At 40.7% G+C, this 12,782-nt stretch overlaps 1 protein-coding gene across 1 annotated transcript in view; it reads right to left on the bottom strand.

Annotated features, from left to right (window-relative positions):
- DDX4 (DEAD-box helicase 4) overlaps positions 1-12,782 on the bottom strand; it is a 2,434,953-nt gene that overhangs the window by 261,844 nt on the left and 2,160,327 nt on the right. Inside the window, exon 21 of the mRNA XM_044063758.1 lies at positions 2,663-2,762. Coding sequence (XP_043919693.1) covers positions 2,663-2,762 — 100 coding nt within the window. The remainder of the gene's footprint in view (positions 1-2,662; positions 2,763-12,782) is intronic.

Raw genomic sequence — 12,782 nt, 5'->3', positions numbered from 1 at the left:
TGTAAGAAATCCTTCACCATTTGCATAGATTTTGCCTTATCCTCCATTTTCTTTAATACCTCTTCTGCCTTAACTCCAAATAAAACATCCTGCTGCAAAGGTGCATCCAATAATTTTGCTTTAACATGATCTGGTAAAGTCCGCTCTTTTAACCAAGCATGTCTTCGAATGACAGACCCTGTAACTGCTGCTCTACAGGAGGCCTCTAATGAATCAAAACCACATTGCAAAGTATGTTTTCCCACTTGTTCAGCTGCATGCAATAAATCCTGCATTTCCTTATAGTTAGGAAAATCTGAATTTGGAAGCATTTTTTGTTTCAACTGAGACATCAATTATTGATGATATTTAAGCATGTGAAACTGGCAATTTAAGGCCCTCATTGCTAAAGTTGCAAATGTATATACTTTCTTCCCCCATCTGTCTAATGCTCTGGAATCTCTGTCAGAGGGAACTGGATTTTTTGCTGTAGAGGCCTTTACCCCTTTGGGAGCCTGGGAAATAGTTTCAGGGTCAGCAACAGGGCTTTTATAAATAAATTTGTGAGAGTCAAGGACTCTGTAGTATCTGTCTGGCTTAACTGGAACAGGAGGTAAAGAAACAGGATTTAAACTGGATTCAGAATACACATCATCCACAACATCTAACACTGGCGGAATAGCAAGGGGTCTGTGTTTAGGTAATAAAAGAAAATCTCTGAGCCTTTTCTTGGATTCTGAATAATCCTGGCCCTCCCAATGGAAATGCTCCCTCATGGTATGTAAGGTTTCCCCAAAGGAGTAGTCCTCTGGTGGAGAGGTTGAAGGAATTGATTCCTCAGCATCAGAATCCTCATAAGGGGGTAAAGAGTATCCTTGGTCTGAGGATGAATCTGAAGAGATGGACACCTGGTCAGATGAGTCATAGTCTGCATCCTGTCTAGGCCTTTTATCAGGAGGAGGGTGGGACCCCCTGATCAGAGTAATTAAGTCTTCGTACATTTTGAGCATCTGTTTCTTAGGCATGGAGGCCTGTCCTGGTGAATGTGGAAGCTGTTTCTTTGTTTTTAAAGGGGTTTTAGACTTAGCAGAAGATTTAATGGTTAGCTGAGTACATCTGAAAACACCCTCTGAAGCTGAGGGTTGTTCAGCTGCTCCGGATCCCTCTGAAGGGTTAGTCTCGGTAGGCCATAAATCTGGTGTATCTGAAGGCCCAGCCATCTCCACGTGGGAGTCAGAGGCAGTCGTAAGGGGCTGCGAAGGCGCCTTGCTGAAAACCAGAGAACCGGTGACTGGCTTAGAAGAGGCTTCGTCGTCAGTTTTGGGCCTCGGATGCCTGTCCTTGTCTTTGCACTTTTTGTGTATCCCAGTCATCAGTTGTTCCAATGGCATAGTGTAATTGAATTTTCTGCCAAAATAATGTCGGGCAAAATTAAACTGACATTTAATAGTGCGCTTGTTAAACCTAGCACAAAACCGACAACCTGTGACGTCGTGGTCTGGGCCTAGGCATGGGATACAATAGGAATGGAAATCCTTATGAGGTATTTGCTTCCCACAAGAAATACAATTATTAACTTTTACTGACTTCGGTCTGAGGCAAGAAAAAGTTTCCCTAACAGGGTACTTAGCTTTATAGAAGACTTTGGTTCTGGATTCGGAATGAAAATCTCAGGAGTCGGTCGACCAGCACTTGCGAACCGCTTTTTCATTAGGCACCGCACGGCAAGAAAGACTGAAGAAAATGTCATCAGCTGCATCTTGTATACCCCTGGCTCACTGACTTCAAGGAAGAATCGACAGCAACCGACGCCGGACCAAGACTTTGGAACTCTGGACGACTGTGGGACCACCTGATGGCAGGATAACCCAAGTGTAATGACTGCAGCAGTGTAACACGATGAACATCGATTGGTTCATACAAAACACCTCTAGCCAAGTGCAGTATACTAGCATGTAAACACAGCATCCTTCACTCTAGCCATCCTGCTATTAAAACAGCTATGCTCACACAAAGGAAAACAAAAATAAAAAGAAAAAAACAGTTCACAAATGGAATGTGATGCACCGCTTAGTGCACAGCTTTACTAGTCAGGATATTTAATACAAGACATACAGAAAATGTGTAAAAATGAGTCAAAATACTGTGCATAAACTTTGTGAAACAAAACATTTCGAATACATTGAAAGATTACTATCAATTTCTACTTACAATAGGTACTGACAAATTTTTATGCAGACAAAGTAAATAATGCTGCTTTTGTTGGTCTTTTTAAACATGGCCTCTAAAAGCCTTCAAACGCAAGTATAACATCTGCCGAAGTCTCAGCATCTAACAAAGGATTAGATGACTAAGACACAGACTGTACAGTGGGGAAGAAAGGACACCAAAGCAAAGGCTTTCTCCTGTAGAAGAAACTTCCCCAAAAGAAAAAAATGATGTCAGCTAAAGCAATAAACTTGCTACAAATCATCCCTCTAGGTAACACTAGTCACATAGCAGTACATCATGTGTGTTGATACTGCCTAATGAAAGACTGCATACTTGCGATAAGAGCTGGGTTACTGCTCGTCTCCAACACACATCAAACATAATATTCCTAAAGAAACTAATCTGGGTAGTTACTACACGCTAGTTTAACTAATGCAATCAGTTACTGGTTATAAAGTACATAAAATGTTACCCATGAATGCTTGTAGTTGGAAGATTTACTTGACAAAGGTAAGTAGCAATGAAATCTGCTTGTTTCTTTGTTGCAACAAATACCATGGTACGTTCTGAACCTGCAACAAAAACAAACATTTAGACAGTTGCATACTTTAACACAGTAGTGGAGTGACGACTGCTACATTATGGCCTAAAGCTTTGCTGAAAGGCAAATCAGCCTTGGTACTTAAAGGACACACTGACTAGGTAGGGAAAAATGATGGCCTTCCTGATACTGAGAATCAAGGGGGTTAAAGGTAGCTACTAAGTAGTGTACTAGTCAGTACACGAAAACTGGAAAGGTACATACACAAGTGAAATAGACCAAATTTACCCATACATGCTATGTCCAGTGGAGCTGGACTACAACAGAAATCTGAAACATCACATATTTTGATATGTGACAAGATGAGTACTGGTAAGTATCAAACAGGGAACTGGAGAAAAAAAAGTATACACCATACAGAGGACTGTGGGGGAATGAAAGAAAGAACAACTCAGTAAGTAAACTTATAACAGTTGTTAAAATGCATCACTAATGCAGTAGCTGAAAGTATGGTTCCTACCCAAATGAGTGGATAGTGTTTTAAAGCTTAATGGTGTTTGCACATGTGCACCATCAGGAGCTCTATATCAAGACAGCTGCAATGCAAATTACCTCAGACCATTTTTCTGCCTAGGAAGGGATGCAAGAAGCCTGAAAGAACAATGCTAGGGAACAATTTGCAATGATGTGAGGTATTGTCATATATACCATAAGTACAGCAGTGGATGTGTAACATATGCCAGCATAGCTATCTGGAGTTTTGTAAAGAACTGCATGTCATTTGTATATCAAACTGATTTGTACAGGTGTCAGTGTCGAAAATGTACTTGTAGAGCTGCTTGCATTAAAAATGTGCCAACACTGGGTCCTGCTGGACAGAAAAGAAATACACCTGTATGTCAGACTGTAGTGTAAATGTTGAAATGAATATACTGTAACAGAGAATACTGGAAAAGAGGAGGTTAATCTCAGCCCAGCTAACTTTGAAAAATAGTCTAAAATTAAATTACCTGCTTAGGCCATAAATAGTGTATCCAACAATTCTGATTGCAGCAAGAAAGAGACATAAGGCATGAAAACCAGGACTACGAGTCCTACTGTATTGGCCTTAAGGGTGAACTAATTGCTACCTCGGAAAGGTAGAAGTTTTTGGAATGGTTTAATAGTTTTCAGATATTATAACGCATCTTAGCAAAGCTCTGTGGGTGTATGGTAACATGTGCAAGATTCTGGTTCAGTTTCTATTAAAGGCAGTAGTGTGGGAACCAGAGTCAGATGACCAGATGTAACTCATGTCACTCTGTAATGCAGCACTGAAATGATGTTTTAATACTAGATGAGACAGAAGTCTCAGGGCAGTCTGTTTTTGAAATCTGACAAGACCATTCAGCCACTTCATCCAGTCTTGCTTTAGTAAGTAACCAGGGAATAGTAATTCTTTAGATCGGTCAGGAAAACATAGTGAGATTAGTTAAGTACTGTTTCTGCATCTATGTGAATCTATCGATCTGCATTATTTTTTTTAATATTTCCTGTGATTCAAACTCTGGTGCTTATTGTAAATTGATATTTAGTGTTTTTATGTTATTTTTATTTATTAAATATATTTAAAATTTTCACTGTGGCTGGTCTTTTCAGGAAAATATTTAGTGACACTGTAGCCACTCCTGAAAGCTTTGCTGTAGTGGTCAAACAAGACCATTTGTATTGGGATTAATTTTATTAAGTATAACTTGACACCCTGGTAAGAGCCTTAGAGTAGCTGGCTTTGAAGTGTTCTGGTGGCAGTATCTATCTTATAGTCTGGACAGAGGGGTACAGCTGGTAAATCTGTACCAGCCTTTCCCAGGTGTGTCTGAGTAAAAATCAAATCTCAGAGTGTGTGTATATAAGCTACTTGGAGAAGGGACACAGAGCACTGGTTTCACAGAGAGGATGGTAGAGGAAAACGGAAACAAAAAAGAAACTGCTGTGGGTAAAACCAAGGTGCAAAAAAATAAGTAAAGATATAAACACAATGCACCAAGGTAACAAACAATAACGTTTAATGAAAACAAAGTAAAAGACAGAGGTGAGCGCTTTCGTAACAATAGTTGCTTCATCAGACAAAGATCAAGAGAATAGCACTGCTTAAATGGGTAAAAAAACAATTATCTCATCAATTAATGTCATACACCAAAAGTTATTTAGAGAGACAGTTACAACACGAGCAAAGTAATGGTATGAATAAGATACAAAATGCTGAATAAATACTGCATAAAATAAATTTGCATATGCATAAAATGTAATATAATAAAGGTAACAATAAAAATAAAAAATGAACAATAAAAATTGTCAATGTTTAAGGCGTCTAGCTTTCAAGAATGGAATTAAAGAAGTGGTACCATTGAGGCCTGGGTATCTTTCTGCATTAAGTTTCAGTATCCATTTCTGTTCATGAATCTCTAACATTTTCTATATCGCCACCTCTCAGATTTCTATATATGTGTTGCAAGACAAATAATTTGAAGGAATGAGAAGAGTCTGTGCACATAACATGATTAGCAAGTGCATTTGTTTGCTTATTATTCCTAATGTCACAGATATGTTCTAAAATTGTCTTTAAAAAGCCTCTTAGTTTTGCCAACGTAGAAGGCAGGACATTGCTGGCAAAAACAAAAGTAAATGACGTCAGTAGTCTTGCAATCTGAATAAGTGTTGGAATGTAGTTTAAAATGTCTGGTTGGATGAATATATATGTTTTTACTGTAGACATATGGACATGCACTACATGATCTACATAGAAAAGTGCCGTGACGGGTGGAAATGCATGTAGTGTTGCGTGGTTCACTGTTGCAAAGATACTGTTTAAGTGACCTTTTGTTCCTAAAGCAAAAGCGTGGAGTATTGGCAATTGTGGTATTAAGGTTAGGGACCTCTTGTAACAGATGCCAATGTCTCCTAATAACATCAGTATATTGGTTAATGTTACTAGCAAATTGGAACAACTCCAAAATCATAAGTAGTCGGAACGACATTATCAGCAGACTCATTCCTAGTAGATTGAAAGTATGGTCTACATCTGGTATGTCTCATTTGCCAAGCATTGGAAATAGTCTTATCAATGTCAGTATCATGGTAACCCCTTTCCAGAAAATCAGATTTTAAACTGTTAAGTGCAATCTCTGCATCCTCATCTTTATCATGTAGTCTTAAGGTCCTAAAGACTTGGCCTTTAAGTACATTCTTAGGTATATGTCTAGGGTGCATGCTGGACTTATGTAAAAGTGTATTCTTTCTGGTCGGTTTAAAATAAATAGTACTATTTAACCGATTTAAACTAGACCTAGTAATGTGTACATCAAGAAAGTTGATGTCAGTGGCAGAGATCTGGTGAGAAAATCTCAAAAAATCAGTGGTGGTGTGTAGGTATTGTAAAAATGAGGTAAAGTCCGAACCATTACCTTTCCACAACATGAAGACAGTCTACAAAACGTACATACCATAGTACTTGTCCTAAGAAAGGATTCTTGTCAGATAGAATGTTAACTTCTTCCCAGCAAACCAAGGCAAGGTTGGCGTAGCTGTTGGCATAGGGAGTCCCCATGGCTACGCCAACCTTCTGTAAATAAAACTGTTCTTGGAAAGTAACAATGTTATTTTCCAAGATAATTTATAGTAAACTGCAAATCAATTGAATTTTGGTATTATTAAAACACTTGTTAACTGTCAGAAACTCTCGTCATTTCAATGCCCCATGTATTGGGTATGCTGGTGAATAGTGATTCTATATCCATGGTAACCAAGACAAAATCTAAATCCGTATCAATACTATCCATTCTGTTATGTAACCTTGTTAAGAACATCTTGGTATCCCTTAGTATAGTATGACAATTCTCTAAAAGGCCATGTAGGCTGCCTTCAACATATATAGAAAGGGGTTCAGTGCACCAGGATGGTAGAGGACTTGGCTTGGAGCACTCGGCTGAGGACTCAAACTCTACAGCTGTGGTCAGTGTGGAGGCTTATTTGGGGCCTGGTGAGAGAGGGAACCCCAGCCCCAAGACGGGAGTGTGGTCCCTATATGCACTTATTGTGCTTGATGCAGACAGCTGCATCTGGAAATACTGTGTGTACCTATTTATGTTCCAAGTGAACGTCCCTCACCTATGTCTGTAGTAAGGATAAAGACTCCCTGATCACTGGCTCAGAGGGGCTCAGAGGAGGGACGTCACACAATTCAACAGTGCATATATATATATATATATATATATATATATATATATATATATATATATATATATATATATATAGGCTGGACGGAGGGGAAGCTACTGCAAGTCAGGCTTGAAGAGGGTCCTGTTTCCAGATCACTGTTGCAGTAGCCAAAACTATATGGGTAGATTACCACAGTTTAGAAAACCAAAAGGGTGGAGGCCAATAAACAGACTCCAGGAGCCCCTGAAGAATAATCATACCAAAGCATGTTCCAGACCTGGAAAATAAATCCAGCTTGTAGTTCTTTGCAGAAATATGCACAGAGAACCAAGCTGCTGCTTCTTGAATACTTAAAGAGCTGACCCCCCCCCCCCTGGGGATGGGCCCTAACCTTGCCTGGAAGTACTTGCTATGGTGAGTACAACAAAAGGAAATATAGAATTAGTCAACCGCCTGGCAACAGTGTGTATTGACAATGGTTGTCCTTTCCTTAACTTTATAGAAGACAAACAGCTGATCACCTTTCCAGAAGGATCAAATTTCTCCATGCAGTACTTGAGAGGCCTGTGGATATCTAGAGTGTGAAGAATACAAACAAATGCACATTGACAGATGACTAAAGTAGGCCAGAGGGCAGTAACGAACAAATAATAAAGAATCAGAGGCACCCTGGCCTGAAAAAGGTCCTAGTTCCAGTACTGGGGATCCAGCTAGAAAATTGTTTCCACTTGCATAGATACAATTTTCTATTACCAATTTTTGCCTCCTTTAGTACTTGCAAGTCATCAGAAAAAAAGGTGTCTGAAGGCTATCAAAATTATCATCCAGGCAGTTAGTTGTATTTGTAAGGGTGGGTGCATCAGCAACCTGTCTCTTGTCTGAGTAAATCCAGTTTGTGAGGAAAGCTTGTGGTAATTTTCTTTGGTCACACTGGAAAGCAGGGAAAAGTTACAGTTGTGTAAGAATGTACCATAACAGTAGAAGCCCTAACCAATCATTGCTGCAGTATTCCAAATTGTTGGGATAAATAATCTAGATGTCTGGAAGGGGCATCAAAGCTAAAACCTTTCAGCGAGCAGTATGTCCAATGTATGATAAACCTGTAGGTGAAGGTTACATAAGCGGATATGCGAGTGTAAACCTTTATACCATCTTCAAGCCAGTAACCCCAACGAGGTCTGGGACAAAAACTGATAAGCTAAGAATGAAGAGGCAAAAAGACAGCTCCAGTTTCATTCCTTCTTCCTTTTTCCCTCATGGACCAGAGAAGGGGGCAGATAGAGACATAATACTGCAACAGTGATCACTAGGACACCTACTGTTACGACAAGTTCTTGTACAACTGTACTACATCCCTCTTTGGATCCTTAGATACCAAACTGTTGGGTGTTTCCCAAAGCTTAAGAGGTATGAAGGGCAGTTGGAAGGTAGACAGGAGAACTGTCTAGTAATCCAGAATGGACTGCCCTGCTGAAGGCAGCTTTGCATTCATAAATGGCATCCAACTCTGTAATGTTTAAAGTATGCATAGAAGACCACACAGCTGCTTCTAAAATTGTTCTAGAATTAATCCCCTTGTAAAAGGCTCCAGATGAAGCTACTGCTCTAGTACAATGAGATCGTTGCTGGAGTAGGTAAGGATCTGCCATGAAATGGATTTAAAGATTCAGTCAGCAATAGTTTGTTTTGAAACTGGGTTTCTCAACTTGGAGTCCTGGAAATAGAAATAACTAGTCAGGCTTGGGAACATCCTTAGTCTAATCAAAGTAAAACCTGAGATCTCTAGCACAAAGAGAATGTAGACGCTTTTCTCCATTATACAGATCAGAGAAGAAAGTGGGAAAGTTTATGGTCCGATTGAGAGACCGATCTTTTACTAGGCATGAAGGAGGGATCAGCCCTTAACACTGTCCTTTTGAACAGTAAGGAAGGGAGAGGTTGCCATAAGGGCTAAAAGCTCAAACTCGTATGGCAGAGATGAACGCTACCAAAAAGAACAGGTGTCCTCGTATTTCACTGTTGCAGTATTCTAAACAGAAGGGATCTCCAGCCCAGGGCAGCCCGATACACAGCCAGTATAGCAACGCTTAATCTTGTATGCGCCATATATGCTCTCGGCATAGAGCATAAAAAGGATGTATGGACGCATCTACCTAGGACATCTTTGCCACCAGTTAAAATACCATTATACATACCTTCATATCCCTACTTACCCTCTTTTCACGAAGTTTTTACATTTCTCTGGGTCTTCCTTTCATTTTTAGTTCTCTGCTTTGCCCTTTGGCCTCTCTACCGCTTCAAGGGTATTCACAAAATGTCTAGCTCCTGCGAATTCTCCTTATCTAAACAACCTGTTGCTTCAGGCACTTTCTCCCAGTCGCCTGTTACAGGATCTGGAGTTAACCACATTTCTTCAGTATGGGGTTCACTATCAACTTCCAGAAATTCATCCTAACTCCCTCTCAAGATCATGTGAATCTGGGATGCAGAAATCAGACAGTACCAATGTTAGTGCCTCTTTCACCCACAAAAGTTTTGTCACTGACTGCCTTTTTTCAGTATCTTCTTCCTCTGACTGCCATGCCAGCCTGGGAGTTTCTTTGGGCCCTGGAATTCATGGACTCTTCTATTCCAATGCTTGCTTCTTGCCAGACCGTATATGCAGAAGCTTCAATGGTACCTTCAAGTCAGTTTGGCTGCAGCACTGTCACCCTCTGGATTTCAGTGCATCTATCCTTCCCTTGTTTACAGAAGAAATTCAAGTGTGGATTCAACAGTTTGATCTCAACCTAGGCCTGCCCTTTCAGCCTCCAATCCCTTCTCAAAAACTGTTCACAGATGTCTCAGACATGGGGTGGGGGGCTTCTTTTGGTCACCGAAAGTTCAGGGTCTCTGTTCACCTCATCCAGAACCCAGACCATATCAACATCAAGGAGATGAGAGCTCCGATTCTGGTCCTTCAAACTTGTGACTTCATGTTCTCTCCAGGCCCCTTCAAGGTGTACACACACAACACTACAGTAATGTGGGTATGTCAACAAGCCAAAAGGCAGGATGGTTCTTCATTGATGGGATGCAGCTCTCTTATCAGTTAACTCTTCAAAGAGTATACATTCCTTCAGAGCACAATCTAGTGGCAGATTCTTTGAGCAAGTCCAAAACACAAGCTCAAGAATGGATGCTTCATAGTGGTATGTTTCTGGACAATGTCCATTGGTAAGGTATTCTCAGATTTTTCTGCCTCCCCTATGAACAAGGCAGCTTCCTCTCTTCTTTCCCAGAATGCCATCTGGTGTGGAAGACAGATGGCTTTTCTTTCCCTTACTAGCAGATGTTTCTTTATATTTCCCTCCTCTTCCTCTACTTTCAGGAGTCCTGCTCTTCCTCTACTTTCAGGAGTCCTGCAGATGATTCAGCTAGACTCCACAAAAATCTTCCAAGCGACTCCCTTTTGGCCAAGACAGCACTGGTTCACCCAGTTAATGCATTTGGCCGGGGGCAATTACCACAAATTACCTCACCAGTTGGATCTCCTCACACAGGGCAAGGGGTCTCATCTATTCTCACTTGTCCACTCTTCAACTGCTACTGTGGGTGATGGGTTTGATCTTTTTCTGGCACCTCTTTTCTGAGGACGTGCTCAGGGTTTTACAGGAGGCAAGGAAACCCTCAACCAGAAAATATGTGTCCAAATGAAGAAATCTTCCGTCTGGTGCCATGCCCGTAATCAAGGAGCGTTTTTAGTCGGGATCCTTCTGGTCTTCTCTTATTTGTGTGAGTTGCTCCAGACTGGACTGGCCTGTGAAGGCCCATGTGTCAGCCATTTCTGCTGCTTGCCTGCCCTTGAAATCTCCTTTGGCTTCTCATTTTGAGGTCAAACGATTTCTTATAGATGTCCTGCATATTAGTCCTCCACGGAAACCTAGTCCTCCTCCTTAGGACCTTAATTTTGTTTTGGAAAAATTGACTCAGGCTCCTTTTTAGCCTGCAGATTCTACATCTTTGCAGCATTGTACCTGGAAGACTGCTTTGTTGCTGGCTCTTACTTATGCTTGGAGGGTTTCTGAGCTTCAGGCCCTTAAAACCATTCCTTTTTTTTGGTTTTTCACAGGGACAGGGTGTACCTTCACACTAATCCTTTTATGCTCAAGGTAGTAAATGAGTTATCCTTGAATCAGTCAGTACAACTCCCTTCTTTTTTTCCCCTTCTCCTCAGTCTGCTAGTGAGAGGGTCCTCCATACCTTGAATTTACAGAGGCAGCTCAGGTATTATTTTGGTAAAACCAAGGCCATTCACAAGTCTGATCAGCTTTTTGTTTCCTTTCATCCCAAGACATTGGGTTTGACTAAGTAAACCATCTCCTCCTGGATATCCAAGGGCATTTCCTTTTGTTATACTTTTCATGGCAAATATCTACTTTTGTTAGAACTCATTCCACCAAGGCTGTTGCCTCTTTTGCTCCCTTCTCCAAGGGGTTGGACACCAATTCCATTGCTGAAGCTGCTACTTGGTCTTCAGTGCATACCATTACTAAGCATTATAAGTTAGACATGGTTTCTAGGGCCAGAACAGGTTTTGCTAGAACCATTTTATATGGGTTTGTACAGGGTTCTTCTCAGCCTTCCAATTCCCATTTCTGAGCCTTTTCTTAACTCTCCTTTCTGTTTAGGACACTGCAACAGTGAAACAGAAGGACATGGTACAGTAGGTAAAATTTTACCACAACAGTAGTCCTTTTCAATGTTGCAGTATTCATTCACTCGCTCCAATTTCCTCGTTTGCTTTTTTTTTTTTTTTTAATATAGATTCTCTTCTGGCGGAGGGCTTCCCCTTTTTCTTCTGCATTTTTTTCCTTCTAGATGTCCAGGGACACCTTTGTCCTATGAAGACTGTTCTCTTCTGGGGCAAATCAATTCTAGGTAGCTGCCTTCGTATGAACATTTTGTGTCCTACTTTCTGTGTGAGGAGCACAAGTGGGACATATGTGGCACATATAAGATTAGGCTTTGGTATCCGTTTAGAATGCTGCATCAGTGAAGAGAAGGACATCTACTGTTACAGTAAGATTTTACACAAGTAAAGAATTTGGGAGAGGCAGACGCTGCTGGTACAAAACAAAGGTGAGCAAGTTTTTCCAGCAAAAAGTCCCAAGCTGGAGGGACAGCGTTTCTTGGAGGTTTCCGGTGGAGTAAACCTTTTAAGAATGGTTTTACCTCAAGTTTGGCAAGCAGCAGAGGATCCAGAGATAGGCACACATATAAGGCTGAAATGTGTGCCATAACAGATGAGTGCATGCTAAGCCAGACTTCAACAGCTCACACAAATAAGACAGGACCAGTGGGGTACTGGCCTCTAGTGGGTCCTGATTTTTAGTCTGACAGTATAGTAAATAGTTTCCATTTTGCTATGCAAGATTTTCTGATAAGGTTCTTCAAGAGGCAAGCAAACCTAAGCATACTCTGAGAAAAGTAGTGTCTAAAAGGCAATAGACTCATGCACCTTGTATCGATACCAATAAACTGTTCCATCACAAAACACCACGTCCCACTGCTCTGGAAAATATCATACATAATCCCCCTACATAAAGGCAGCAACTAAACCGAACTCTCAAATTATAGCCATCCTAGCCCCACTGTCCAAAATACTAGAAAGATGTATCCATTCAACTTCTTCAGTATCTTTTTTACTAACAACTTCCTAGCCAAATCTCAGCATTGGTTTAGGCCTAACCATAGTACAACTGCCCTTCTCAGTTTCACCAACACCATTAATCACTTCAGAAATTAAGGTAAAATGGTTTCTTCAGCTGTCCTGGATATGTCGAATGGCTTCAACACAGTATCCCATCCAAAA

The sequence above is a fragment of the Protopterus annectens genome, chromosome 2.part2 (assembly GCF_019279795.1).
Source record: "Protopterus annectens isolate FY-2018-M chromosome 2.part2, PAN1.0, whole genome shotgun sequence".
Lineage (NCBI taxonomy): Eukaryota > Metazoa > Chordata > Ceratodontiformes > Protopteridae > Protopterus > Protopterus annectens.
This window is presented reverse-complemented; position numbering and strand designations above follow the sequence as displayed.